The sequence below is a fragment of the Macaca thibetana genome, chromosome 2, assembly GCF_024542745.1.
Source record: "Macaca thibetana thibetana isolate TM-01 chromosome 2, ASM2454274v1, whole genome shotgun sequence".
Classification (NCBI taxonomy): Eukaryota; Metazoa; Chordata; class Mammalia; order Primates; family Cercopithecidae; genus Macaca; species Macaca thibetana.
Window position 1 is genome coordinate 3,142,918 of NC_065579.1, and position 27,500 is coordinate 3,170,417.

The 27,500-nt window shown below is 50.9% G+C and overlaps 1 protein-coding gene across 2 annotated transcripts in view; it reads left to right on the plus strand.

Annotated features, from left to right (window-relative positions):
- The window catches only part of XXYLT1 (xyloside xylosyltransferase 1), a 200,896-nt gene that overhangs the window by 43,593 nt on the left and 129,803 nt on the right, over positions 1–27,500 (plus strand). For both annotated transcript variants that reach the window (XM_050779188.1, XM_050779190.1), the window contains exon 2: positions 1,569–1,716. In XM_050779188.1, the coding sequence (XP_050635145.1) occupies positions 1,569–1,716 (148 nt within the window). The remainder of the gene's footprint in view (positions 1–1,568; positions 1,717–27,500) is intronic.

The following is a 27,500-nucleotide window of genomic DNA, read 5'->3' on the forward strand; positions in this document are numbered from 1 at the left end:
CAATCAGTGGCTCTGGAAGTGCAGGTAGTGCAGGCAACCCCGTGAGACTGGAAGGGCAGGTGGAGGGAAAGCGCAAAGGTGAGTGACGGAGGGGAGCCCACCTATTGGAGAGCTTCATGGGCACCACTCGCAGCTGTCTGTCCTGCTGGCAGGGCAAGTGACAGTATAAACAGGGCAGTCAGGGGTTCATGTGACTTTGCCTTTTGCTTCTGGCGCCTGTTCAGGTGGGCTCTTGGGAGTTGATGAGGTGGTGATTGAGCAGCCAGGAAGCAGCGTGGCAGGTTCTTCCTGTCACCTACCAGAGAAGATGGTGGCCAGAGGTGGCGCTTGCAGAACTCTTAGGGCCACTGAGGAAGAAGGTGGAGGAACACGTGGCCTTCTGGCTTGAGTGCCTCCTGTGTGTCGTAGAATGATCTAGATCCTGTGGGGGCACGTGGAGCAACAGGAAAAACTTGCAAGACATGTGGGACGAGTGCATGGTCATCTGGTATCACGTGTGAAGCTGGGGCTACGTATGGGCCATAACTTGTCATCTTCTGGATGGTGTTAGACAAGGAAACCCAACTCAGGATCCCGTTAGTACTCTTGTCTGCTCTAATCGCAGGCTGAGCTGATGTCCTCATCCTTTGTTGGTTGCTGTTAAGGAATGAGGATGCGTTTATGGTGGAAAGAGTGTGGGGCTGAGAATCTGGAGGCCAGGGTCAAGTTCTGACTGTGCGTTTATTATCCGTGTGACTTGGTGCAAGTGTAACCTGTCAGTGTCTGCGTCCTTATTTGTCATTTGGAGGCTATAACAGTGATGTCTGCCTCACAGAAGCCCTGGGTTGTCATGGGGATCAGTGCGGGTATGTGAGTGCTTCATAAATTGCAAAGCTCTGCCGTAGCTGATGATACCTCTAGACTTCTAAGTGCTTTGGGGAAAGTGTACCTGGTTATTCCTTATTCTTCTCACAGTGCCTCCAAAGCGTCAGTGATACTCAAGAAATGCTGGTTGAGTGTGAGTTTACTGCAGCACTGAGCAGTTTCCAGGTTCCATTTTCCAGTGGCCAGACCCTCTCCTTGTTCACACTGTTGGATGAGGGAGGTAGAGCTGGAGCATCGGACTGGCCTATGGAACAGATGTAGTGGCCACGAGGAGGTGGCGATGCCTGGAGCAGTGTTAGCCATGCAGTGTGATGAGGATCACACGCTCTCACGTGGTTTCCAGTCGCTGGGCACAGAGCTACCTTCAGGGTGGCCCAGCTTCAAGTTCAAAAGCAGGAGGCAGAGTAGGGGCTGTTTCCATTTCCCGTCCTCCCACTTCTCTTCCACTGCACGGCCCGTACGTGCACGCCTGCGTGCCGCCCCTCACACAGACTCTCCATCTCCTTTGTGAGGCCACACTTCTGACTCCTGGTTATTTCTCGTTTCCGTAACTCTCTGATGCTACCCCAGCCGCATCCCTTGCTGTGGACCCCGGAGAGGCACCATCTGCCTCTGCCTCTGTGGGCCCAGGTGTGTGCTGGGTGTCGAGCTTGCAGTGAGAACTGGTTTGCTGAGCCTTGGTTTTTTTTTTGCGTCTGCTGCAGGTCATCTTCCACGACGTTGCTGTGCTGACGGATAAGCTCTTCCCCGTCGTGGAGGCCATGCAGAAGCACTTCAGTGCTGGCTCGGGAACCTATTACAGTGACTCCATCTTCTTCCTCTCGGTCGCCATGCATCAGATCATGCCCAAAGGTAACCTGGGCTTCCAGGAGCAACAGCCCCTGGGTGTCTGACTTTTGCATCCATTTCCCTGGTTCCAACACTGCCCAGGCCCTGTATCAGAGAGAAGAGCTCCACTGAACATGGGAGAGTGGACGAGGCAGCCAAACCAAGCCCTTTGTACCACCGAGCTTCCTACACCAAGAATCAAGGGCAGGGCCTTGGTTGCATAGCTCCCAGGGTCCGTTTATGAGGACACAGGGGGTCTCTGGGCTCTGGCCTGGACTCTGCCCCTTGTACTCGCCCCCTTCCTTCCCCACTGCTCAACCCCCATACTGTGTGTGCTCATCTGAAAAATAGTAGGTTGGTTTAGATGATCCTCCATCCCAATTTATGATCTTGTTCTTTCTAGTCTGAATCTGTACTTATCTGATTTTAAAATAGCAAATCTAGATGTGAGAGGTGCAAATTACGACCATGTAGGACTTCTGAAGAAACTCTGATGCGTAATTAAAAGGATTTTCTGGGCGTCTGTCTCCAGGACAGAGAGATGCATCATCCCGTGTGTGATCGTCCAGCTTCTGTGGAATTTCTGGCAGGTCTGGTCATGCTTGGACTGGAAGCCTTGGAGGGTCTAACTCCTGGAGTGTCTCTGGTTTCTGGGATCTCCCTACAGCGATCCTTGATGGGTTCTGGAGCCCTAGATATTGACCAGTGTGTTAATCTGTTCTCATGCTGTTCATGAAGACATACCTGAGACTGGGTGATTTATAAAGGAAAGGGGTTTAATAGACTCACAGTTCAGCATGGCTGGGGAGGCCTCAGCAAACTTACAGTCATGGAAGGCGAAGCAAACACGTCCTTCTTCACATAGCGGCAGCAAGGAGAAGTGCCAAGCAAAAAGGGGAAAAGCCCCTTATAAAACCGTTGGGTCTCATGAGAACTCACTTACTAGCATGAGAACAGCATGAGGATAACAGCCCTCCCATGATTAAATTACCTCCCACCAGGTCCCCCCCACCACATGTGGGGATTATGGGAACTACAATTCGAGATGAGATTTGGGTGGGGACACAGCCAAACCATATCAACCAGTTTCTGGCCATGGTGAGCCATGTCCTGAGCCTCTTAATGGTGAGAAGGGGTGTTTGGGGCCTTGGGGTAGCAGTTATCTGAACTGTGGCTGGTCGAGTTTTCCAGCAGTTTCCAGGCCATGCAGGTCTTGGTAGCCCAGGGGACAATGGGCCATATGGTGGAGGCCTGCTCCTCCAGCCTGGCAGACCAGAAGTGAAAAAGAAGGTGCCTGGTGAACCAGGGACTCAGGAGTTGAGAGTTGAAGCTCCATTCCTGTTGGGAGGTTGTCCTGGCACAGGGAAAAACAAGCCCATGCATCCTGGCTGGGACTTTGCAGGCAAGAGCCAGCACCCTGGAGGCCTCTGAGTGTCCCCTTTGTTGTGAGGCTCAGGGGGCTCCACTGGGCAGGAGTCTGAAGAAGAGAAGAGACGAGCTCACCTAGGGCGGAGAACTAGCATTGGTGATCCTTTGCCGTGACCCAGGTGCAGCCCCATCAGCTCCACCCAACCCTTCTACCCGTCCTGTGGGGTTACAGGTAAGGCTGAGGAGTTGCAAGACCTGCCCAGGGTTATATAGCCTTTTAAGTGGCAGAGCCAGGATTGGAACCTGCTTCTCCACATAGTTACTGCTACCCCATCAGGTGCCCCATACGTGACCTCTCTGGACAGCCCAGTACAGGAGCTGTGGGTGGCTCAGACTTGAGAAGGACGTGGTTCTGTTCTAGATTCTAGCGGGCAGACCGGTGGAGGTGTTGCTCACAGCTCCGTCATTGGCCACCTACATGCCTAGGGCTGAGCCACTTTGTCTCTCTTGGCCTCACCAGTTTCCCCACCTGTAAAATGAGGGGCCGCAGCAGTGAACTGTTTCAACTTGCATTCTGAAGAGCCCAGGACTTGTAGGAATCCCCCTCTAGGGGTTTCTGTAGTCCTAGGGAGCCAGGGGGAGGCATACCTGCCCTCCCTTCACCTCCCTCCCTCCGGCCTCTTTCCCTCTGTCAGCTGGTAGGTCCCTGCCCATCATGTAGGTGGGGTTATGCTTTGGAGTACCCAGAGGGAGGTGAAATTCAGCTTCTTGTGGTTTGTCAGGGAAGAGAAAATTCTTCTTCCTCCAGCTATAGGACATCCCGGCAATAAATTGTGCAGGGACCGATGACAAGAGTTAGGGACTCCTAGGCTGTTCTGGGAGAGGGTGATAATTATGCCAAGAAGGTGCTCTGGCCCTCTCTGACTTAGCCCTGTCCAAGAGCCTGGCATAGCTCAGCGGGGTGGTGGTGTCTGCAGAAAAAAGGCTTTGGTCAGAGCTTTGCAGTCAATGCAGTAAATGGACGCATCATCGGTGTCTCTCCAGGTGTCCCTCCATCGGTGTCCCTCCAGGTGTCCCTCCATCGGTGTCCCTCCAGGTGTCCCTCCAGGTGTGGGCCCCGCCCTGCGAGGGGCGTGCATCAGGAGTTGGGGAAGGAGTTATTTTAGATGTGCCTCCAGCCGACCCAAACACCCTGTCTTTTCTGGGGTTCTTTAGGGGAGTGATAATGTCCTTCCAAGCAATTCTTTTTTTTTTTTTTGGCAGAGTTTTGCTCTCGTTGCCCAGGTTGGAGTGCAGTGGAACGATCAGGGCTCACTGCAACCTCTTCCTGCCGTGTTCAAGCAAGTCTCCTGCCTCGGCCTCCCGAGCAGCTGGGATTACAGGCATGCGCTACCACGCCCGGCTAATTTTGTATTTTTAGTAGAGACGGGGGTTTCTCCATGTTGATCAGGCTGGTCTCAAACTCCCGACCTCAGGTGATCCGCCCACCTCGGCCTCCCAAAGCGCTGGGATGACAGGCGTGAGCCACCGTGTCCGGCAGCAGTTCAGTTTTATGTGTGCCCCAAAGCCTCTTCCTAAGAAAAGAGTTATTAGGAGTTACTAAAATTTGATAGTCATAAAATGAAATGAGCCGTCCTTGAGTTTCCTGTGGCGTCTGGGGCGTGCCCTGCCAGGAAGTCTGGCCTGGCACACTTGGCAGCCCTGGGGAGTTCCTACCGAGATCATTTGGAATTCCTGCAATTTTTGGAAGGACACTTTGTTTTCAGACATCATTTGTGCTGTCTTGAGTTTGTCATGATTCTTTACTGCTGCCTTTTTTGCATCCGTTGTTTTTTAATCGCAGAAATGAGTGTTGTTTTGTGCTTTGGTTGATGGTTTTGTTGTGGCGTAATTGCTGCATTCTTGCTACTTTGGCTGTTCCGTTTCTTTCATAGCATTTGTTTTTCTCCAGTAAAGTGAGAATGGAGTATGGGTGGAGCCTGAGCCCTTGGTCTCACCCAGGAGGGCTGGGTCAGGAAGACCTGGGCTCCTCTGAGTTCCTCCTGGAGGTCCTGTCTCGTGTTTGCCCCGGAAATCCAGATTCTTTATCTGTGTCCTCTTGCTTTCCCTTCTGTAGCAGGAGGGTCATCCTTCTGTACCTAAACTACTTTTAAAATATGCTTCCTTTTTTTTTTTTTTTTTTTTAGACAAAGTCTCGCTCTGTCGCCCAGGCTGGAGTGCAGTGGCACGATCTCGGCTCACTGCAACCTCCGCTTCCTGGATTCAGGTGATTCTCCTGCCTCAGCCTCCCAAGTAGATGAGATTACAGGCACTCGCCACCATGCCTGGCTAATTTTTTTTTGTATTTTTAGTAGAGATGGGGTTTCACCATATTGGCCAGGCTGGTTTCGAATTCCTGACCTCAAATGATCTGCCCGCTTTGGCCTCCCAAAGTGCTGGGATTACAGGCGTGAGCCACCGTACCTGTCTATCATTATTAATTCTTTATCTTCTTTATATTCCCAACATGTAGCTTTTTACAAATTTAGGCAAAGTAGGATTTACACTGTATATTCAAATCATTCTGAGTCTTTTTTATAGATCAAGATTTGAAATTGAATCTTCATTTCAACCCCCCAGCATGAAAGAAATTGTACAAATGAAGCTGTGTCATGATTTTTTCAGTTAATGGCTCACGTCCCCATTTTCTGTGTAATTATAGTCTTTGAAAATTTTTCGAATGGTTTTATCGAGTAGATGAACCTCAGTTCACTTTCTCATTTCCCTGTTCTCAGCTAGCTAGATGCTTTCTATTTTTTCTAATATCATAAATTATACGATGGATATCCACATGCATACAGATTATTTTCTCTAATTAGGATTCTTTCCTATGATAGTTCCCAAGGTAGAATTAGTGAGCCAGAGGTGACCCTTACAAGGCCAGGGTGTGTCACCCCCCAGCTGCCCAGGGTTGTCGACTCACACAGGTGAGGTTCTCTACAGTTTTCTAGCCTATTAGTGTCTGTACAGTTCTAAGCGGGATAGTGTCTGACGTCTCACGTGGACCACCTCAGGCAGCCACTTAAAAGCTTCAAGACCCTGTTCCGGCTAGCTAGGTGGCTCAAGCCTGTAATCCCAGCACTTTGGGAGGGAGACGGGCGGATCACGAGGTCAGGAGATCGAGACCATCCTGGCTAACACGGTGAAACCCCGTCTCTACCTAAAAATACAAAAAACTAGCCGGGCGAATTGGCGAGGCGCCTGTAGTCCCTTACAAGGCGGGAGGTGAGGCAGGAGAATGGTCTAAACCCGGGACGGACTTGCAGTGAGCTGAGATCTGGCCACTGCACCCCAGCCTGGGTCGACAGAGCGAGACTCTGTCTCACGTGGAAAAAAAAAAAAAAAAAAAGCTTCAAGACAGTGGCTGTCCCCACTGGACAGGAATGGAAAGGGAGGAGCTGAGAGGTCAGGCCAGTTCTCCAAGTTCTCCAGTAATCTGTGTCCTCCCTGCCCCTTGGAGTTCTCAGTCCAGAGCTTATGCCCATTCTGATGTCCAGACCTGGACCCCCAGCCTCTTACACATGCCCAGCCCTGTGAAACTTACAGGACTTGGCATCCTTGCCTGTCTTCTGGGCCCTATGTCACAGCCCTGCAGAGGGGACATGGCTGGGATAGGGTTGGGCTGATCAAACCCATGAGTTTTGCCCTGATGGCCCCCTTAGAGCAGCAGTGCCCAGAACCACATCTGAGCAAGGGCCTCAGGAAGAGTGAAGGGGCCCTGCCAGGCGGGACATGCTGGCTCTGATTTTGATCAGAGCTTGTTTTTCTCTTCGCTGCTTGTTGGGGGTTCACATGTGGCCGGTCTCGCTGCTCACGCGTGCCTGCCTTTGTGCCCTCCGCAGACATAGCCACTCTGCTCTTCACCCACGTCCACGGGGCTTTTATTTCCATTTGTCTGCGGTGTTGGGTTTGTCGCCACTGGAAGCATCTTACGCAATGGAAAAGAAAACATCTTTTGCCGCACTGGAGCGGGAGGGAGCCAAGGGCAACTCCTCCGGGGCTGCCAGCTTCCCCCTCCTGGGTCACACGGCCTGAGGCGCTGTCGGCTGCAGCACAGCAGCGTGGGCTCTGCGGCTACAGCACAGCACCCCGAGCGGGGCAGGCAGGCTCCATGCTACGAGCAGGGTGTGATCTGTTTACCCCGAGCGGGGCAGGCAGGCCTCGTGTGGGTTTACCCCGAGCGGGGCAGGCAGGCCTCCATCGTGTGGGTTTACCCCGAGCGGGGCAGGCAGGCCTCCATCGTGTGGGTTTACCCCGAGCGGGGCAGGCAGGCCTCCATCGTGTGGGTTTACCCCGAGCGGGGCAGGCAGGCCTCCATCGTGTGGGTTTACCCCGAGCGGGGCAGGCAGGCCTCCAGACAAGCAGCAGGGCTCTAGACGGGCCAGAGGCCCCCAGGAGACTCTCCTGTCGTCGCCCATGCACCGCTGGAAGGCTCTGCTGTCCTGCGGTCAATCCTTTGTCAATATCCCGCCTATACCAAGCACTGCTGTTTGCAAGACATGGTGCTGGCCGCCCTCGGTGTCTCAGAGATGTTTGCTGGGCTGCTGCTTCATGGGCTCATGTCACTGGGGCAGGTGGCATGGTCCAGCAATGAGGGCAGACAACATGAAGAGCCACCCAATGCTGAGGGCTTCAGAAGAGGACAGGTCACAGGCATTTGCAGGAAGAAGGAAGGCTTCCTGGAGGAGGTGGCTGTGAAATGTTCTCCAACTTGCCTTGGTTTTGACGACCTTGACAGTTTTGAGAAATACCAGTCAGCTGTTTTGTAGAGGGTTCCCGAATTAGGATTTATCTGATGTTTTTCTCATCATTAGACCGAGGGTATGGGTTTGTGGGAGGTGATGGGGGGAACCCCGCAGAGGAGAAGAGCTGTTTCCTTCACACCACATCAGTGACACACCACATCCTATCAAGGGTACATGGTTTATCACTGTTGCTGTTGACCTTGATCACTGGGCGGAAGTCGTGTTTCTCAGGTTTCTTCGCTGTACATTATTCTTTTCCCCCTCGCCATACTGTATTCTTTGGAAGGAAGTCTCTCTATGTGGCCCATGCTTAAAGAATGTGGATAGTCACTTTTCTTTTTTTTTTTTTTTTTTTTTTTTGAGACGGAGTCTCGCTCTGCCGCACAGGCTGGAGTGCAGTGGCGCGATCTCGGCTCACTGCAGGCTCCGCCTCCCGGGTTCACGCAATTCTCCTGCCTCAGCCTCCCCAGTAGCTGAGACTACAGGCGCCCGCCACCTCGCCCGGCTAGTTTTTTGTATTTTTTAGTAGAGACGGGGTTTCACCGTGTCAGCCAGGATGGTCTCGATCTCCTGACCTCGTGATCCGCCCGCCTCGGCCTCCCAAAGTGCTGGGATTACAGGCTTGAGCCACCACGCCCGGCCGGATAGTCACTTTTCAAAGGTCCCATGTCCCTCGCTTGGGCCCCATCACACACATCCTGCTGGTAGTGTCTGCCGCCTGACAAGTGCCACTGGCCATGGGCTGTGGGAGCCCAGAGGTTTTGAAGGACCACTTCACCATTCCATGCGATAGGCTCCATTCATTGTACTGCATGGGGCTGTGCGTGGCTGCGTCTGATGTCTCTTGATGTCCAGTGTAGGGAGCACTGAGGCAGGCAGGTCTGAGCAGGCCGAAAGGGGGATTGGTGTATCAGAGAGAGTAGGAGTCCAGGCTCAGGATCGGACAGAGCTGGGTGCAAATTGCAACACTATGACTCCCAAGGTCAAGGCTTTGTGATCTTGGGAGGTTACTTAAAAGAGACCCTATGGTGTCGTGGTTAAGAGCATGGGCCCGGCTGGGCGCAGTGGTGCACGCCTGTAATCCCAGCACTTTGGGAGGCCGAGGTGGGTGGATCATCTGAGGTCAGGAGTTTGATACCAGCCTGACCAACATGGTGAAACCCCGTCTCTACTAAAAATACAAAAAAATGAGCCAGGTGTGGTGGTGGGCACCTGTAGTCCCAGCTACTCAGGAGGCTGAGGTGGGAAAATCACTTGAACCCAGGAGGCAGAGGTTGCAGTGAGCTGAGATCACACCACTGCACTGCAGCTTAGGAGATAGAGCAAGACCCCGTCTCAAAAATAAAAAAATAAAAAAAATTTAAAAAGCGTGGGCCCTGGAACCAGTGTGCCTGGATTCATGGCAGCCCCATCACTGAGTAGCTGTGAGACTGTGGCCAAGTTACTGAACTTCTCGAGGTCTTGCTTTTCCCATTGGTAAAATGGGGATAACAACTCTTCATGTGTCATGGGGTTGTTATGAGAATGGAATGAGTTCGTCTGTGTCACCGGCTTGGAACAGTGCGTGGAACTTAGGTTCCCCAAGTGTTAGCTTGGCTCCTCTCTGGACTGCAGTCTCCTCCTCTTTCAAGTGGGGATAGCACAGTTCTGACTTGAGAAAATTAAGATGGTACTTAGCACCGTGCCTGGCACATTGTAAGTACGCAGTCATTGTTGTTAGCTGTTTCAGAGGTGATGTGAGTTCTGCCTCCAAACAGCACCAAAGGGTGTGGGGCTAGAGTTATTCAAAGACTCTTAGACCACCCACTTTTGCCTTTTGGGAAGAGCTTCTGATGGGGGATAAGCAGATTCTCTGCAAGACACGTCACCTCTTGCTCCTTATGTGATAATTGCCAACTCTGACCTGCCTTCCTTTCAGGGTCACATGAGCTAGAAATAAAGTAATGCTGCTGGCTCACGCCTGTTATCCCAGCACTTTGGGAGGCTGGGATGGGTGGATCACTTGAGGTCAGGAATTGAAGACCAGCCTGGACAACGTGGTAAAACCCCATCTCTACCAAATTAAAAAAAAATTAGTCAGGCGTGGTGGCATGTGCCTGTAATCCCAGCTACGCAGGAGGCTGAGGAAGGAGAATCACTTGAACATGGGAGGTGGAGGTTGCGTTGAGCCTAGATCGCACCACTGTACTCCAGCCGGGGCAACAGAGTAATAGAGTGAGACTCTGTCTAAAAAAAAAAAAAAAAAAAAAAAAAAAAAAAAAGTAATGCCGCTAAAACTGCTTCATATCTCCCCCCACCCTCCCCTTCACCCCCAGCTCCCAGCATCAGAGTTTCTGAAATCTCCATGACATCCAGCATGTGATTATCACCACCATCAGCCCCAGCCTGCTCATGTTTCCTACGGAGAGATGTATGGGAGTGGATAAAAAGACCAGACAAATGCAAGCTGTTATAAAATCCCTCAAAAGATAGGATTTGGGCCTGAGCCTCCTCTGCCCGCATATGTTGAAGCCTAGTATGACGCTTGCCATTGTAGAAAAGAACAGCAAAGCCAGCTGGCAACAAATTGGGGTGACCCCGTCCAGCTCTCCTGGCATCCTGGGTGTTACCCCCCGAGAGTCCTTATTTCAGTGTCTGTCATGGGGGCCTTATTGTCTTGAGGCTGCGGGCAGATGGCTGGACTCTTTCAAGGACATTCTTGGGTCCACTTTGGGTCACTGTTGCTGGGTGGCAGAGGCTGATGTAAGATTCGGGTAATTGACACTGGATGTTTCTTAGCCTAGGTTCACAGGCCTGCATGAGAAAAAATTGAGGCAGGGCCAGAATGCCTGCAGGCTTGGGGCAAAATCCACACGGGAAATTCTAGACTGGCAGCTCCTTCCTCCCTCACTCCCTTCCTCCTTCCTTCTTTCCTTTCTGCCTGCTTGCTGTGAAACATTGAAGTCAGCGTGTGTGTGGCCTTTTGCAGAAAGCATTTAAAATACCATCTTTTCTTTTTTCCTTAAGTAAAATTTGACAAATGTAGTAAAAGCCATATTGAGTTTTCATTTCTTCTGTACTTTTTGTACTTCTATTCACTGCCATGGGAGGTCTTAGTATTCTCTACTGTTCTTTTAGATCAGTTTCATAAAACAGAGGAGGGTTTTAAGGCTAGTTTATAGAACTTCATAACTTTGTTCAGTTTAAACTGAATCAGGAAACTGTTCAGTAATCAATGTTTAACCGTCATGACGCAGACATGTTTCTAAGGGGAGGGTTCCTGCAGGGGGATGTGTGTGCCTTCTGGAACCTGGGGTACGGTAGGTAAGGATTGGAGATTCCAGGGCAGCCTCTTCTCTGCCCCCACCCCATCAGCCTCAGTACCAGGAGAAGGCAGACACAAGGGCCCCCTACAATTGTGGGAGCCGTATTTAGATGGTTTTCCAGCCCCTGAGATCCTGGCTGTGAAAGGGGCGGAGGGCGCATGCTGGTTCCCATAGTTAGCCCTGTGGCCCCTGCTTGCTTCAGAAAGGAGTGGTCGGAGGATTGACTGGGTGGGGGCTGGTTTAGTGTGGACGTGGGTGGGGTCGGCAGGCCTGGGAGTGAGTTCTCACTCTGCCTTTAGTATCCTGGTTGGCTGATGTAGGGGAGCGGGAGAGCCTCCTCCCTCCCTGATTCTGCCCCATAGGAGTGTGGAGTAGAATGTGACTCCAGGACCCTCTTTATTAGTGAGCATGGTCCCATGCACGTAGGGGGCTTTCCTTCTTTCTGGAGTTTTCTTCTTAGCCCTGAGGCAGGAGAAGTGAACTGGAACAGGGCTGGCCTCTGCTCTCTTCTCTACCCCTCATGCAATCCGGGCTGGAGGAGACTAAGGTCTTGCTCAGACTTTGAGCCTAAGCCACGTTCTCTAACCTGGTTTACCAGAGAGTTCTGTGTTCCACCCCAGTGACGCAGGGGACAAAGTGGCTTCTGAATCTCCCACCTGCGATGGCTCCTAATGTTTTGGTTTCAGAAACCAAAATAACATCTGGTATTGCCTAAACCCCTCGTGACTCCTAACACAGATCTCGAGTGAAAAACCTGCCTTCTCTGAGAAGCATTCTTTGTAAAATGGGAATAATGACCTGTAGGACTCACTAGGGTTGTGAGGAGGACTGACTGAGATACTGTGTGAAAAGTCCCAGGGCCTGATACGGAGAGATGCTTGGTAAGTGTTAGATAGTATTAGTTACTTTTCCTCTTGGAGGGTCAAGTACATGTCAGCAAACCAAAAGCTCTGATAAGTACTGCAGTAAAAAACATTCAGCTTTGCGTAACCAACATTGCTTAAACATGATTGACCACAGAATGCCTTTCTGACGAATACCTATTCACATTCTGAGAACGAGTTGTTCCACAGTACTCACTTTAAGAAATGCTGCCCTCGCCTGGGCACGGTGGCTCACACCTGTAATCCCAGCACTTTGGAAGGCCGAGGCAGGTAGATCACCTGAGGTCGGGAGTTCAAGACCAGCCTGACCAACGTGGAGAAACCCCGTCTCTACCAAAAATACAAAATTAGCTGGGCGTGGTGGTGCACGCCTGTAATCCCAGCTACTCGGGAGACTGAAGCAGGAGAATCGCTGGAACCTGGGAGGCAGAGGTTGCGGTGAGCCTAGATCGTGCCATTGCACTCCAGCCTGGGCAACAAGAGCGAAGCTCCGTCTCAAAAAAAAAAAAAAAAAAAAAAAAAAAAAAAAAAAAGAAATGCTGCCCTCAGATAAAGGTAATAAATAAATAACACTTGTGTAGCTCTCTGTTGGGATGCAGGTGTGGGCAGGAAAGCCTCAACTTCCAAGCACAGCTACCTCCTATCAGTCAGCCTTTCCTGCCCCCTGCCAACAGAGCATGTCGTTGGGGGTGCCATTTTAATTATTCACTTCCTCGGCTGTACTTCCAGATTTGCAATAGCTTTGGGTTTGCCTTGGACCCAGAGGCATTGGGAGGATCTTCCCTGGGTCATCCGGGATCCTGAATTGTGGCGGGGGCCCCGGGGACAGAGTTGTTGAAGAGGAGGTGCGTGTCTGGTGGCACACCGTGGGTGGAGCGCCCTCGCGGCACTGACCAACAAGTGGTTTTTTCAGAGGATCTCAACCCAAAGGGTGACCGAGGGTTCTCGACACCAACCCCCAAGGGAACTGGGCCTAAACACCTTGGAACAGCAGTCCTCAGCCTTTGTGGCACCAGTGACTGGTTTCATGGAAGACAGTTTTTCAATGGACCGAGGGGTGGCGGGGATTGGTTTTGGGATGAAACGGTTCCACTGCAGATCATCAGGCATTAGTCAGAGTCTCATAAGGAGGGTGCAGCCTAGATCCCTCGCATGCGCAGTTCACAGTGGGGTTTGTGTTTCTTTGAGAATCTGAGGCCGCTGCTGCTGATCTGACGGGAGGTGGAGCTCACGCAGTGATGCTCACTGGCCCGCCTCCCGCCTCCTGCTATGTAGCCGGGTTCCTAACAGGCCACTGACCTGTACCTGCTCGCATGGGGCTTGGGGACCCTGCCTCAGAAGACTGCCTGTCTTCTGAAGGGCTGTCCTGGGAAACTGGAACTCAGCCTGTTCTGTGTGTCCCCAAAAGGCCACACCAGGTGCAGCTGACCAGAATATAACTGTCGCCACGTGTCTGTGAGCCTGTGGGCAAGGCCCTTTTCTTCCCAGTGGCAGATCCTCCCATCCGATCCCGTCAGATCCGACCCCATCGGATCCAGCAGCCCTGGCTTCAGCCTGCACTGTGCTGTCACGCCCCCTGCCATGGCCACCCCCACTTCCTGCTCCCTCCACCTGGGCCACTCTCCCAGGGGCATTCCCGTGGCTGCCCCATCTCCTCCTCCAGAAGTTTGTGCAATGAGGCCATCCCTGGCCATCCTGTGTGAAACCGTGCTCATCTTCTCTGATGATGGCCCTGGCCCTTCCCTGCTTTCTTTCTCTTCATAGTTCTTATCATCTGCTCATGTGGAATGGATTTTGCTTTTTGCTTGTTTGTTTTGATCATCTGTCTGCCCCATGTAAGCTCCATGGGGGCAGGAAGTTCTCTGTGTTTCATTCACTGCTGTGTTCCCAGTTTCTAGAACGATATACGGACCCACAGTAGGCAGTCGATAAATATTCATCAAGTGAATTAAATGAATACCGTTTTGTATCTTGAACTACTTTATTTTAGGGGTCACCTCAATCTGCTAGAACTGGCTCATTGCCTCAGCCCTTTTTCTTTTTTTTTTTTTTCCCAAGACGGAGTCTCGCTCTGTCACCCAGCCAGGAGTGCGGTGGCGCGATCTCAGCTCACTGCAACCTCCACCTCCCCGTTCAAGAGATTCTCCTGCCTCAACCTCCCGAGTAGGTGGATTACAGGTGCCCGCCACCACGCCGGCTAATTTTTGTATTTTTAGTAGAGACGGGGTTTCACCATGTTGGCCAGGCTGGTCTCGAGCTCCTCACCTCAGGTGAGCTACCTGCTTCAGCCTCCCAGAGTGCTGGGATTACAGGCGTGAGCTACGATGCCCGGCCCGCCTTTGCCCCTTTTCTTAACCCTACTGGAGAACCATGTGGGGGTGGAATCCCACAGCTTCTGGTGAATCCAGTGGCCTCTGAACACTCCTTAGGGTCAGTCACAACCAGGAGCTTGAATTTTTGGGATAGCCGTTTCTGGATGGTTCCCCAAGCCTGGGGAACTCTGATTCCTGGTGTGGCGGGTGCTGCCTTTGACTGCCAGCGTTCAGCTGTGAGAAGGAGCGGGGGTGCTCGTGTGGAAGAAAGCAAAGGAAAAAACGGACATTCAGGAACTTGCCTGAGTGAAAACATCTGAACAAATACTGAACAAAGGTTATAAACATGTGTCCGGTGATTTCAGTGAAAACCATTTTCTGGCAGCTCGTATGGAGCGAATTTGAGGCGTTTGAGTTCTGTTATTCTGAAGAGGGACAGCTGAGCAAATTTGTCATGAAATGCTAAAAATAGTAACGTGGTAGAGACCGTTTTCCACTCATTTAATGCCAGAAGCTCTTTCTAAGCTAAGGAGAATAGTTGCCAAATTGGTTGAACAGTCATACTTCCCATTTTGGTCCCCTTCATTAGATTCTGTCTTTTAATTTGTCAAGGTCTTCTTTTACATTCTTGGCTGTCGGTCAAAGGCATCAGCTGGCTCTTACTTCTTGCCAGGAGGTCAGCCAGCTTTTATTCTGGGCCTCGCCTTGCCTCACCCATGAGGAGTCCGTCCTCCTGCCCGCTGTGTGCAGGGAGCTCACGTTCCGGTTGGTGGAGGGACCCCAGGTGAGTGGGTGTCACACAGGGAGCAGGAGGCCAGAGGTCAGCAGAGCAGTGTCCTGTCCTGTCCCGACTTCAGCGGGCCGTGGGGGGTTGTTTGCCTGCAGAATGCACCAGACGCGGTCAGTTCTGTCGGGGCACAGAGAGGAAGCTTTGAGGAGGAGGATGAGAGGTTAGCACGGGCCTTAAAGGCTTGGGGTGAAGGCTGAGGGAGGGGCCGGGCAGCCATTCTGGGCCAGGGTGCACGGGGCGGCCGGGGCCTCAGCCTGGGCAGTGGCTGCTGCTGTCCAGATGGTGTCAAATCCCTGGCTGTCCCTCTAGTGTGCTTGCCAAGCTGCCTCTGGGGCTGACGTTGCTGTGCATCTTCTCTTTGTCCCGAACTTTGTGCACTGTCCCTGGCTGGAGAAGACTAGTTCAGTACTCAAGCCCTGTGTGTAGTTGCCGATGGCCAGGTCCTGCTGGTCAACTGCCCTGGACTGAGTCTCGGGCCTGGGTTTCTGTGTTCTCTCCCCCTTACTCCGGCTTCTAGATGTCCTTTGGAGTATTCCGGGCGAGAGCTGGGCCTCCAGAGAGGGCGGGCTGCAGGGTGTGGGCCTGGGCTCCCCTTGCCTGGCGGGTTTTCCCCGTCAGCGGTCCTGCTGCTCCCCCCGTCCATCCTGCTCTCCAGCCAGAGTGGCTGCTGTTTTCTCTGGGTCAGACCCGCGCTCGGCTTTCCCACTGCCTGGGCGTGCTCAGCTCTCCGTTTTGGCTTGAAGGCCTCGCCCGAGCCCTGTCCCCGGCTGTGCCTGTCGGAAGGACGCGAGTGTGCGGCGTCGGTGGGGCTGCCTCACACCGACCTCTGGGGTTGTAAAGGTCCCGGAGGGTCCTAAGTCGGGTCTGATGTGGCTGAGATGGCAAGAGCCGGAACGTTTCTGTAGAATCTGACAGCCCTCGATGGGGCCGAGGTGGTGAGGAGGGTGCCCACCCTGGGTGGACAGGAGCGCGCAGCGGCAGCGTGATCCGCCAGGCGAGCGGGATCCAGCGGGTGTGGCCCTCCCATGATGAAAGAGTTTGAGAGCGGCTTGTCTCCGGGGACCTGGCGTAGGTCTCCTTTGCCTTAACCCTTGGCTTTTTCACTTCCTCTGTCTGTCATCTATACGGGCTTCTTGCCCTAGGTGAGGACTGCCTTCCTAAGAGGGTGAGCCGGTTCCTGTCCTTACCCCACTGGCATCTTACACTCTGGGACATAGCTTCTCCCCGAGAGGCGAGTGAGCCACGTACGGGAAGGCGGGCGGTGGCTTCCCTTCTGTCTTGGGTTGAGGGGGTCAGGTACAGTATTTTATTTTATTTTTTTTTAAAGCATCATCGATCACATAATAAGGTTTGTCTGTTATAGTCCTTAATCACAGACCTGTGAGATTTGGAGAATTCACAGTGCCTAGGGTAGGAGCGAGCTTCTGATGGTGAGCTGATTTGGGAGCTAACCTCAGGGAGACTCCTCTTGCAAGTCTCCTGCCGGGTGTCGTGGCCCTCGCCCAGTGACCTCCCTGGGACTCTGGCCACTCTCTCTTTTTCTGCCCTTCCTTTCCCTCACCTTGCCCCCCCGTGAGAAAGTGGGACTCACGCAGCTCAGCTCCGTGACAGAGGGTTTATTAGGGGCAGCTCTGGGGACCGATCTTTTGGTGATTTCTTCTCTTTCTCTCAAATGGAATCATTGTTTCTGTCTACACTTCTTTATTTTCTCCTCTCTACAGCTGCCCTTCAACAATGTTCTTTTCTGTCCTGCAGAACTGAAGCTTGCACGGCCTTTGTTGTGACTTTCCCGGCACGAGCGTCGTCTCTTGGTGTTTTTCCGTAGACCAGCCTGCAGGTCATACATTGTTGGTTTTTTTGTTGTGTTTGGTCCAGTCAGCCAGGTCCAGAGCAGGTGGGACCGTGTGGTGCCACACGTAGCCACCTGGGCCTCTTCAGCAGGTGTGTGGGCGGCGGGCAGGTGGGCTGACTGCCGCTCTCAGATACAGAGCTGCCACCAGGACGATGCTGTGCTAGGCACAGGACGGGAGGGGAACAGATGTGAGTCGGATGTGGGGTTTGCCCTCACAGCTTCACTTTCTAGTTGGGGACTAGGACATTTGCATAAATGTACAAACACCTGTCATACAAAAAAGAAAGAAATAGGTGTCATCCAAATACCATCTCTGTTGGGGGATGTGGTGGGCAGCCTCTAACATGGCTCCCGGTGATCCCTGCCTCCTAGGAGTCATGCCCTGGTGGGGTCCCTGTCCCTTGATGTAGGCTGGACTTACTGACATGCTTCTAGTGAATAGAATCTGACAAAAGTGATGGCCTGTCACTCTGGGACTGTGTTATAAAAGCCTGCCACTTCTGTCTTGGGCACTTTCTTTCTCTCTGAGCCTTGCGTGGAGGAACTTAGCTGCCATGATGTGAGCTGCCCTGTGGAGAGGTCTGCGTGGTGAGGAACTGATGTCTCTGGCCAACAGCCAGGGAGGATCTGAGGCCCACCAGTAGCCACAGGAGTGCGCGGGGAATTGAGTCTTTACATAGTTGGGCCCTAGCCAACCTTGATTGCAGCCTGTGGGGCAGAGGCTAAGCTTGCCTGAGTTGTCTCAGAAACTGTAAGATAAATAACATATTTGTTGTTTGCAGCTGCTAAGTTTTGGGTTAACTGGTTATGCAGCAGTAGGTAACTGACACAAGGGGATCTCAGCACAGAGAGAGCCATGGAGTGCCAAGGAGGCAGCACCTTTGGCTCAGGAATTTGGGGAAGGCTTTGAGAAGGATGTGGTATTTGAGCAAGGCTACCTTTTTTCCACAGAGCGTACACCTCTTGTACAAGGTAGAACATCTTGTGCACACCAGAAGGCCCGTCTGTCGGTCCCGTTTTCCAAGGTGGATAGAATGAAGGCACTGTTTTCTTGTTGCCTGAGAACTCCAAACCCTCTGTCGAAGAAGGGCAGGGCTGGCTGTTTCCTGGAGCCCTCCTGCCCAGCCAGACGTGTGGCATCTCTGACGTAGCTGAGTCTCCCAGGCCTGGTGGCCTCCATCTGCAGTGCCACCAACTGTGTGTGGGGTTGCTTTGCACACCGTACGCTGATTAGTGAGCAACCACATGGGACCTGCAGGCGTGGCCCCCCAGACGCTCCTTAGACCTGCGAGCCGTCCCACAGTCTGCAGGGGAAGCTCCTCACCTGCCCTCGTGGCTCTTCCAGGCTGGCTCAGCCTGTGGTGGAAGGGTCTGGAGACCCAGGTTAAAGTCTTGTTTCTCTCTCTTACTGATGGCGAGGCACTGAACATCCTCTGTGGGCCTTTTTTTCCCCCTCCACCTTTTATTATGGAAATTTCAAATATCCACAGAAGGAGAGAGGAGAGCGTAATGAATGCCTTTGTACTCATCACCGGCTTCAGTAGTTACCAACTCATGGCCTGCCCCTTTTCATCTCCACTCCCACCCACTGCCTCTCCCCCAGAAGCAAATACCAGATATCATATTATTATTTCATTTTAAAATACTTTGATAAATCTCTCTAACAGAAAAGCCCCCTTTTTTTTTTTTTGAGATGGAGTCTCGCTCTGTCACCCAGGATGGAGGGCAATGGCACAATCTTCTTTCACTGCAACCTCCGCCTTCCGGGCTCAAGTGACTCTCCTGCCTCAGCCTCCTGAGTAGCTGGGATCACAGGCACGTGCCACCATGCCCAGCTAATTTTTGTATTTTTAGTAGAGATGGGGTTTCACCATGTTGCTTAGGCTGGTCTTGAACTCCTGACCTCAAGTGATCCGCCCACCTCGGCCTCCCGAAGTGCTGGGATCACAGGCGTGAGCCACCGCGCCTGGCTGAAAAGTACTATTTGTGTATACATACACTATTTTTATTACATTTAGCAAAATTAACAATAAATAATACCTTATTGCCATCTAGTATCCATGCAGGATTCACATTCTTGAATTGGCTACATGTTTCATTTGGTTGACTCTTGAGTCTTTCCCTTTCACTCTCTTTTACAATTAAACTTTAGGCCAGGTGCGGTGGCTCACACCTGTAATCCCAGCACTTTGGGAAGTCGAGGTGGGTGGATCACGAGGTCAGGAGATCGAGACCATCCTGGCTAACACAGTGAAACCCCGTCTCTACTAAAAGTACAAAAAAATTAGCCAGGCGTGGTGGCGGGCACCTGTAGTCCCATTTACTCAGGAGGCTGAGGCAAGAGAATGTTGTGAACCTGGGAGGCGAAGCTTGCAGTGAGCTGAGGTGGCGCCACTGCACTCCAGCCTGGGCGACAGAGTGAGATTCCATCTCAAAAAATAAAATAAAATAAAAATTAATCTTTAAATTTTAAGATAATTGTAGATTACCATGAGGTTGTAAGAAGCAATACAGAAATCCTTTACCCACTTTCCCCCAGTGGTAACATCTTGCAAAAACTATAACAAATACAACAACCAGGATATTGGTTTTGTTGTTGTTGTTTGTTAGTTTTGAGACAGAACCTTGCTCTGTTGCCCAGGCTGGAGTTCAGTGGCACGATCTTGGCTCACTGCAACCTTCACCTCCCGGGTTCAAGCGATTCTCCTGCCTCAGCCTCCCAAGTAGCTGGGATTACAGTTGCCCGCCACCACATTTGGCTAATTTTTGTATTTTTAGTAGAGACAGGGTTTTACCATGTTGCCCAGGCTGGTTTCAAACTCCTGACCTCAGGTGATCTACCCGCCTCGGCCTCCCAAAGTGCTGGGATTCCAGGCATGAGCCACCGCGCCCGGCCAGGATTTTGACTTGGATACCATCAAGTTGAGAAGATTTATCCCCACAAAGATCCTTCATGCTGCCTTTTCTAGCCACACCCTTAGCAACCACTGTTTTCCTCCTTCATTTCTGTATTTCAAGAATGTCAAGAATGTGATTTCAAGAATGTGTATCAGTGGAATTCTAAAGTACGTAACCTTTTGGGATAGGCCTTTTTTCTCAACGTAATGCTCAAGAGATTCATTCAAGTTGTTGCCCGTGTCAGGAATTCACTTTTTAATTGCTGAGTCATGTTTCATCGTGTGAATACACCACAGTTTGCTTAACCATCCATTTAAGGACAGCTGAGTTGTCCCCAGTTTGGGGCTAGTGTGACTAAAGCTGCATTTTGTTGTATGGACATAAATGTTTTTTCTCTGGTATAAATGCCTGAAAGTACAGTAGCTGGGTCTTTTGGTAGTTATTTCATTTTAGGAACAATTGGCAGACTTTCCCGGAGTTTGGCGATTTGCCAGAGTTTGGCAGACTTTTCCGGAGTTTGTTGATTGCCACAGTTTGACAGGCTTTTCTGGAGTTTGGCAAAATCCCGACAGGCAATGTGTGAGTGTTTCTCAAGAGTCCCTTCGAAACTCTCCCCCGGCCTCTGTTTACTGACTTTGCAGCGGGAGGAAAATGTGTGCTCTGATGATCTTGCATGATTGGGATTGTCCTGCACGTGAAACTGCTTTATAAACCGTCCCTAATGGGGTCTGTTAGGGCTTCCCTTTTGTGGGTGCATCTGAAAACAGTGTCACACCATCTTAGCGGAGGGCTGTAGACATTTGTTAACCGACTGCCCTGGCGTTTCCTAGCCTGGCTGGATGCTGTGGGGCTGCTGGGTCCTGAGGGTTGCCACAGGTCAAGCGTGTTCATAAAGTTCGTCTTGGCTTTTCCAGCACATTGTGGGTTGTGGGGAGTGAGATACTTGTGGCCTGAACAACCCATGAAGACCACAGTCCCTGCACAGACCAGGCTTTGGCTCGACCACTGAGGCTGCCAGGACTGGTCTTCTGGCCACCTTGTCATTCATCTCTGACCTGGCTGGCTGGCTGGCCAGCAGTTCAGACTGGAACATGGAGATACCACTGAGTGTGTGTGTGTGTGTGTGTGTGTGTGTGTGTGTGTGTGTGTGTGTATGTGTGTGTATGAGAGAGAGAGAGAGAAAGAGAGAGAGAGAGAGGACCTTTTAACCGCAGACCCATGCCAGCTTTACTTAAGGTGATGATAGTTTTCTCTTTTTTTTTGAGACAGAGTCTTGCTCTGTCGCCAGCCTGGAGTGCAGTGGCGCGATCTCAGCTCACTGCAACCTCCACCTCCTGGGTTCAAGCGAGTCTTCTGCCTCAGCCTCCCAAGTAGCTGGGACTACAGGCATCCGCCACCACATCCAGCTAATTTTTGTATGTTTAATAGAGATGGGGTTTCATCATCCTGGCCAGGCTCATCTCGAACTCCTGACCTCGTGATCCACCCGCCTCGGCCTCCCAAAATGCTGGGATTACAGGCGTGAGCCACTGTGCCTGGCCAATGATCGTTTTCTCTAACACTGCCTGTGGCACATTCTAAGCTCTATCAGAAACAAAAACCTGAGGCTTTTTAAAAGCACTTCCCTCGCCTCCTCCTTGATGCTGGTCTGACGTGACCGTCATTTCCTCAGTTGGTCGTCAGCTTTCCTTGTCCCTTGCTGAGGTGTCAGCTGATGCCCCCACCTTCGTCTCAGCCTCTGTTCCGGGGGCTGACTTGACTAATGTGTCCCCAAGTTGCCTGATGACCTCAGACACGAAGCACAGCAGTGCCTGGCCTCATAGCCCTGTCAGCATGGAGGACGACGGTCCCAGCACACTGCTCAGAGGGGCTGTGAGGAGTAAATAATAGACCGATGGCAAAAACACGGTGCAGAGGAATCCTGCTGGAGAAACACTGACACAGTGGAGAGGATGTGTCCGTCAGGCCATTTGCTCCTTACTTTAAAGGCCTGAGTGGTAGCTAGAGCTCTGTTCTTTGTGTTTTACAGAAGGAGATTTTAATGTTCGGTTCAGTTCTTTTGTGGGTTTTCTCCGGTGCCTGCATATTCCTTCAGTGCATCGATGTCAGTCCCAAGCCTGGGGTTGGCATTGTGTCTGCTGCTCTCTTGAATGATATGTGGCTCCCAGGGATTTTCAGTGAGGTGAAGGGGTGGGTACAAGTCAATTTGATAGGTGAAATATGTATCATAGAATATTAAGTTTTCTTTCTTTTGAGTGAAATTGGATCTCCTTTCATATGGTAAGAATCACTGAATTTCTTTTCTATGAACTATTTATGCCCTTAGCCCATTTTTCTTTTCTTTTTTTTTTTTTTTTTTTTGAGACTGAGTCTCGCTCTGTCGCCTAGGCTGGAGTGCAGTGGCCGGATCTCAGCTCACTGCAAGCTCCGCCTCCCGGGTTTACGCCATTCTCCTGCCTCAGCCTCCTGAGTAGCTGGGACTACAGGCGCCCGCCACCTCGCCTGGCTAGTTTTTTGTATTTTTTAGTAGAGATGGGGTTTTACCATGTTAGGATGGTCTCGATCTCCTGACCTCATGATCCACCCGTCTCGGCCTCCCAAAGTGCTGGGATTACAGGCTTGAGCCCCCGCGCCTGGCCCCCATTTTTCTATTGAGTTGTTGATGTTTAGTAATTTCAAGGAGCTTTGCATTTGTTAAAGAAATAAGCATTTTTGTTCCTGAAATACATTGAAAACTTTTTTTTTTTTTTTTTGCAGTCTTTTAACTTTTTTTTTCTATGAAGATTTTTAAAAAATTTGTGTTGTGGGCAGGTGTGGTGGCTCACACCTGTAATTCCAGCACTTTGGGAGGCCAAGGCAGTAGGATTGCTTGAGGCCAGGAGTCGAGACCAGCCTGGACAACATAGTGAGAGCCCATCTGTACAAAATTTCTTTTTTAAATTTGTGTTGTCAGACCTATCTTTTGACTTTTAGATTTTGTGTGACATCTAGAAAAGCCTTCTTTATTCCAAGATTATTTTAAAAAATTATCTCGTGATTTCTACGTTGTGAATTGTAGTGTGTTAACAGAGAAACAAACTACTCTTGTCCTTAAGAATAGTTACAACCCACTATCTTCTCTGAATTTATCTAAAATAATTCTTCTTCCAAGATGGCCTGGGTGGGTATCTCTGGATACAGAAGACTGGAAGCTATGCATCGGATAGTCTCAAGATATCCTCTTAACTTGGGCTTGTGGACCCCAAATCAATAAGTATTATTAGGAGTCCCAGATTTTCTCCTTCTGGGGCTGCTGGTAGACATGGCAGTCTTTATATGTGGCAGCGAAAGCTGAGGAAGGATGGTGGGTAGAGGAACCAGAATGTTCTAAAGCTTACGGCCAAGTCTCCTCTCCACTGGATAATACTGGACAGCGTGTGGTTTTGAGGTTCTGTTCATCTTTGGATTGACACATTTTTAGATTTGCTAATTATTCTGTCAGGTTACTGTCAGTTTTTTTATTTTTATTTTTTTGGCCAGGGACCTAGTCGGTCTCTTTAAGATAATATTGAAATCTCTGCCCTATTCCATTGTGTGTTTTGGGATTAGTTCTCCATGTTGATATCTTTTGTTTCTGTGTGACTGGGGGAGAGGCTCTACAGTCCTTTGTTCTGACTACACTGAGCAATATGGGGGTTCAGTGCTCCAGAGACCAAGTCTGAAGTTGGCCTCGGTCAGTCCTTGTCTAGTCTTTTTTCTGAGACGGAGTCTCGCTCTGTCGCCCAAGCGGGAGTGCAGTGGCACGATCTCGGTTCACTGCAACCTCCACCTTCCAGGTTCAAGCAATTCTCCTGCCTCAGCCTCCTAAGTAGCTGGGATTATAGGTGCACACCACAACGCCCGGCTAATTTTTGTATTTTTAATAGAGACGGGGTTTCTCCATGTTGGTCAGGCTGGTCTTGAATTTCTGATCTCATGATCTGCCCACCTTGGCCTCCCAAAGTGCTGGGATTACAGGCGTGAGCCACCACGCCCAGCCCTGTCCACTCTTGGTTGTCGGTTAGCTCTCGGTTTCCTGTGCGGATGGAGGGGAGGAGCAGAGAAGTAGCTAAGTCCCAAACTTGGAATTAATCAGAATAGCATGGGTTTGGGTCCTTCTAGGCCTCAGGTTATAATGCCTTTATCCCTTGGGCACTCAGGTCCTGTGAAATTTAGACGGTCCCTGAAATGTGTGCATCAGCCCAGCTGGGAGTTGGGTCTAGAGGGACCAGCCAGCATGGGTGTTTATCTGGCATGGCCAAAAGCGTGAAAAGCCACTGGAGTGAACCCAAGCCTTGTCAGAGAAACCTGAGGCTCCAGTACAGTTTCTGAGTCCAGAGCGACGGAAATGGGATCATCAACAAGGAATAGCTTCAAAATAGGACTTGGGGTAAAGTGAGTGTAGAATCTGAGAGGAGCGTCTGAGTCTTGCTTTTGTTGGCACAGGTTTGAGAATACGTTGGGATGACTTAAAGGCAGAGGTTGAGATGGATCCCCAGAGACACAGGCAGCTGCAAGGAATGTCCCAGAAGCAGAAGGGTTAAAAGTGTGTGCTGGGGACCCCAGAAGAGATAGAGCACCTCTTTCCTGGGACTGAGGGCCCTTCCTCACATGCACTCTAGGGAAATCCTGGCCTTGTCTAGCTACTGATTTAAAAGGCAGTGGGTTAGACACTCTCTTCACAGAGGAACTTGAAGTCCAGTGACTTCTTAGAAGATTCTGGGAGAGGTGTTTGTGGTTATCCAGGCCAGTGACTCTGAACAAGAGGATGGATCAGAATTACCGAGAGAGCTTTCTCAAATACTTTGCCTGGATTCCAGCACTCAGAGATTTTTTTTTTTTTTAATCGAGATAAAATTTATATACAGTAAAAATAAAGATGTTTGACTCCGTAGGCCTGGGGTTGGACTGGGACAGGGTTATTTCAAGAAAATCACCCTGTGTAACTTCAATGTACATCTCCAGTTGAGAACTTGATTTTCTTCACTCCTAAACTTTGCTGGTGGGGAGACTGAGACCTGAGGGGTTGTTCACGGTAGAGCACGGAGCCAGCGGACCCGCGAGCTCCTGTCGGACCACAGGCCAGAGCCCAGCCTTCCTTCTTGTGGCCCACAGCTCTTTCTACTGAGTGACTGCCATCATTAAACTAACCAGTAACTGACGGAGCCACAGTAGACCTGTTTGGCACCCTCTTCCCGCCTAATTGAGACAGACGTTTCCAGGTTTGTAGCTGTTGCCGTATAGTCCTAGATTCCTGCCCCGCACTGGCCGTGAGGGTGTTCATGAGAGTCAGCCGATTGTAGGTCAGTGAACTCTGGTCGCCAAAGCCCTTGCCTGGGAGGAACCAAGTTGGTTATGAAAGGCAATGCTACGTCCTGTTGCACGTCTCTTAGTAAGTACTGGGGGGAGCATTTTCCAGGCTTGATTCCAGAGGAGTAATGGAATTCCAGTACCATTGTTTCCACCACCACTATTACCAGTGAACCCACTGTGCGCTTGGATGAATTATCTCATGTGATCCACCCTTGGAGTGGGAATAGTCATTTATCCCATTTTACAGATAAAGAAGCAGCTCAAGTAACATGACCGGGGTCACCCAGCTGGCTGATTAGAGCTGGAGTTCAAGCCCAGGCAGAATGGCTGCAGCTCCTGGGCTCTTCCCCACACTGCTTCACGGCTTTCCAGATCAGGAACCACGCTGCTTCCTGGCTTTCCAGAGCATGAAATCTGGAGCCACGCTGCTTCACGGCTTTCCAGAGCATGAAATCTGGAGCCACGCTGCTTCCTGGCTTTCCAGAGCATGAAATCTGGAGCCACGCTGCTTCACGGCTTTCCAGAGCATGAGATCTGGAACCACGCTGCTTCGCGGCTTTCCACAACTCCAGGAACCATGCTGCTTCACAGCTTTCCAGATCAGGAGCCATGCTGCTTCACGGCTTTCCAGAGCTCCAGATCAGGAGCCACGCTGCTTCGCGGCTTTCCAGATCAGGAGTCACGCTGCTTCCCGGCTTTCCAGAGCACCAGATCAGGAGCCACGCTGCTTCCCGGCTTTCCAGAGCACCAGATCAGGAACCACGCTGCTTCGCGGCTTTCCAGAGCGCCAGATCAGGAGCCACGCTCCTGTGGAAACACACAGATCCCCATCTTGGAGGGTCACAGTGTGCACTATCACGCTGGAGATTTTGAGAAGAATTGCAGTTAGGAAGTCCGTTTAGCTCTGACTAACCAGCAGGTTCCAACTTAACTTGACATGGAATGCTCCTTTCTACATTATCCTAAATGACTTACAGACCATTGTTTCTCAAACAGCAGTTGGGGAAACGCCATCATGGCTCGTAAGTCTAATGCTCTCATTTTCAGTGGACACCTGGGACCCAGGGGAGGGAAGGGACTTATCTAAGGCCCAACGCAAGTGTTCTGCGAGGCTGGGGGATCTCTGCAGCCTGAGTTTTGTCAGGACAGCCATCTTTGGGGGTACCTGGAATCCTGGTGGGAGCAGATAGATGATAACCCCAATGCGACTCCTTAGCTCTAGGCCTTTACAAAGGTTGCAAAAAGATTCTTTTTGTGTGTGGGTATACACAACCGCAAAGGAGGTTTGGAGGCGCTTAATAGTTCCTCTTTCCCAAGGCGATGATGGGAACCCCGAGCCAGTGACCAGGGAAACGGACTCTGCTTGTTGGGTCTGGACTCCTTTTCCAGCCCTGCCAGCAGGGCCTCTCCTGTGGGCCACGCTCATTCCTGTCCTATGTTGACTCCCTGGGCCCAGCCGTAGTACCCACATATCCTAGCCCTTCATTCCGTTTGCGGATTCATTTCACTCCCTGGTCATGCAGTTGATCAAAATTTGTTTCTAAGCAGCAAGTCTCTATCAGCTGATTATTACAGAGGTTTGTTCTTTCCAGTGTTCCTGGCAAAATGCCTCCCGATATTTACTTACTAACTTGAGCATTGGTTTTTGCATTCCCATGGGAGAACCTGCATTTCTCGAAGCCATCAGTGTTCTCGGTGGTGAGCGGAGGGATCCTTTGCTCGCTGGGATGAAAGAGTCACTTTCATTGAAATGGCTGTGAAGAACGGTGGGTGCCATGACCTGTGAACGCTGTAGAACGGTTCTCTGGTGATAGACGTGTTCATAGTTGAAGGTTGTGTTGTGTGTTGCATAATAGTTATGAGCACTGAAAAAACACTGCCTGGGTTTGAATGCAGCTCTGCCGCTTACTAGTTGAAAATAATACTATCAGTTTGTGAAAATTAATTGAATTAATATAGGTACTTAGATGATACCTTTCACGGAATAAGTACTATGTAAGGGTTTGCTATTATTGATTTTGTTACTGTGGCTTCGGCTGGGAAGTTTTTACATCCCAGCTCCCCTGACTCCCAGGCCCTTGGCTATTTGTACCCAAGAGCCTTTTCTTACTGTGGAAATAGCGTGGCCTAGAACTGTTTCTTCAGGCCCCTGGCCTTCCGGGATGAAGTGCCTGGACAACTTGTTCCTGACTGACTCTTTTTTGAAACTCAGGGGGAGTGGGAAGAGAAGTTCGACTTTGCATGAGTCTTCTCTTTGACTCTCCTTCCTCCTCCGAGTTACTCA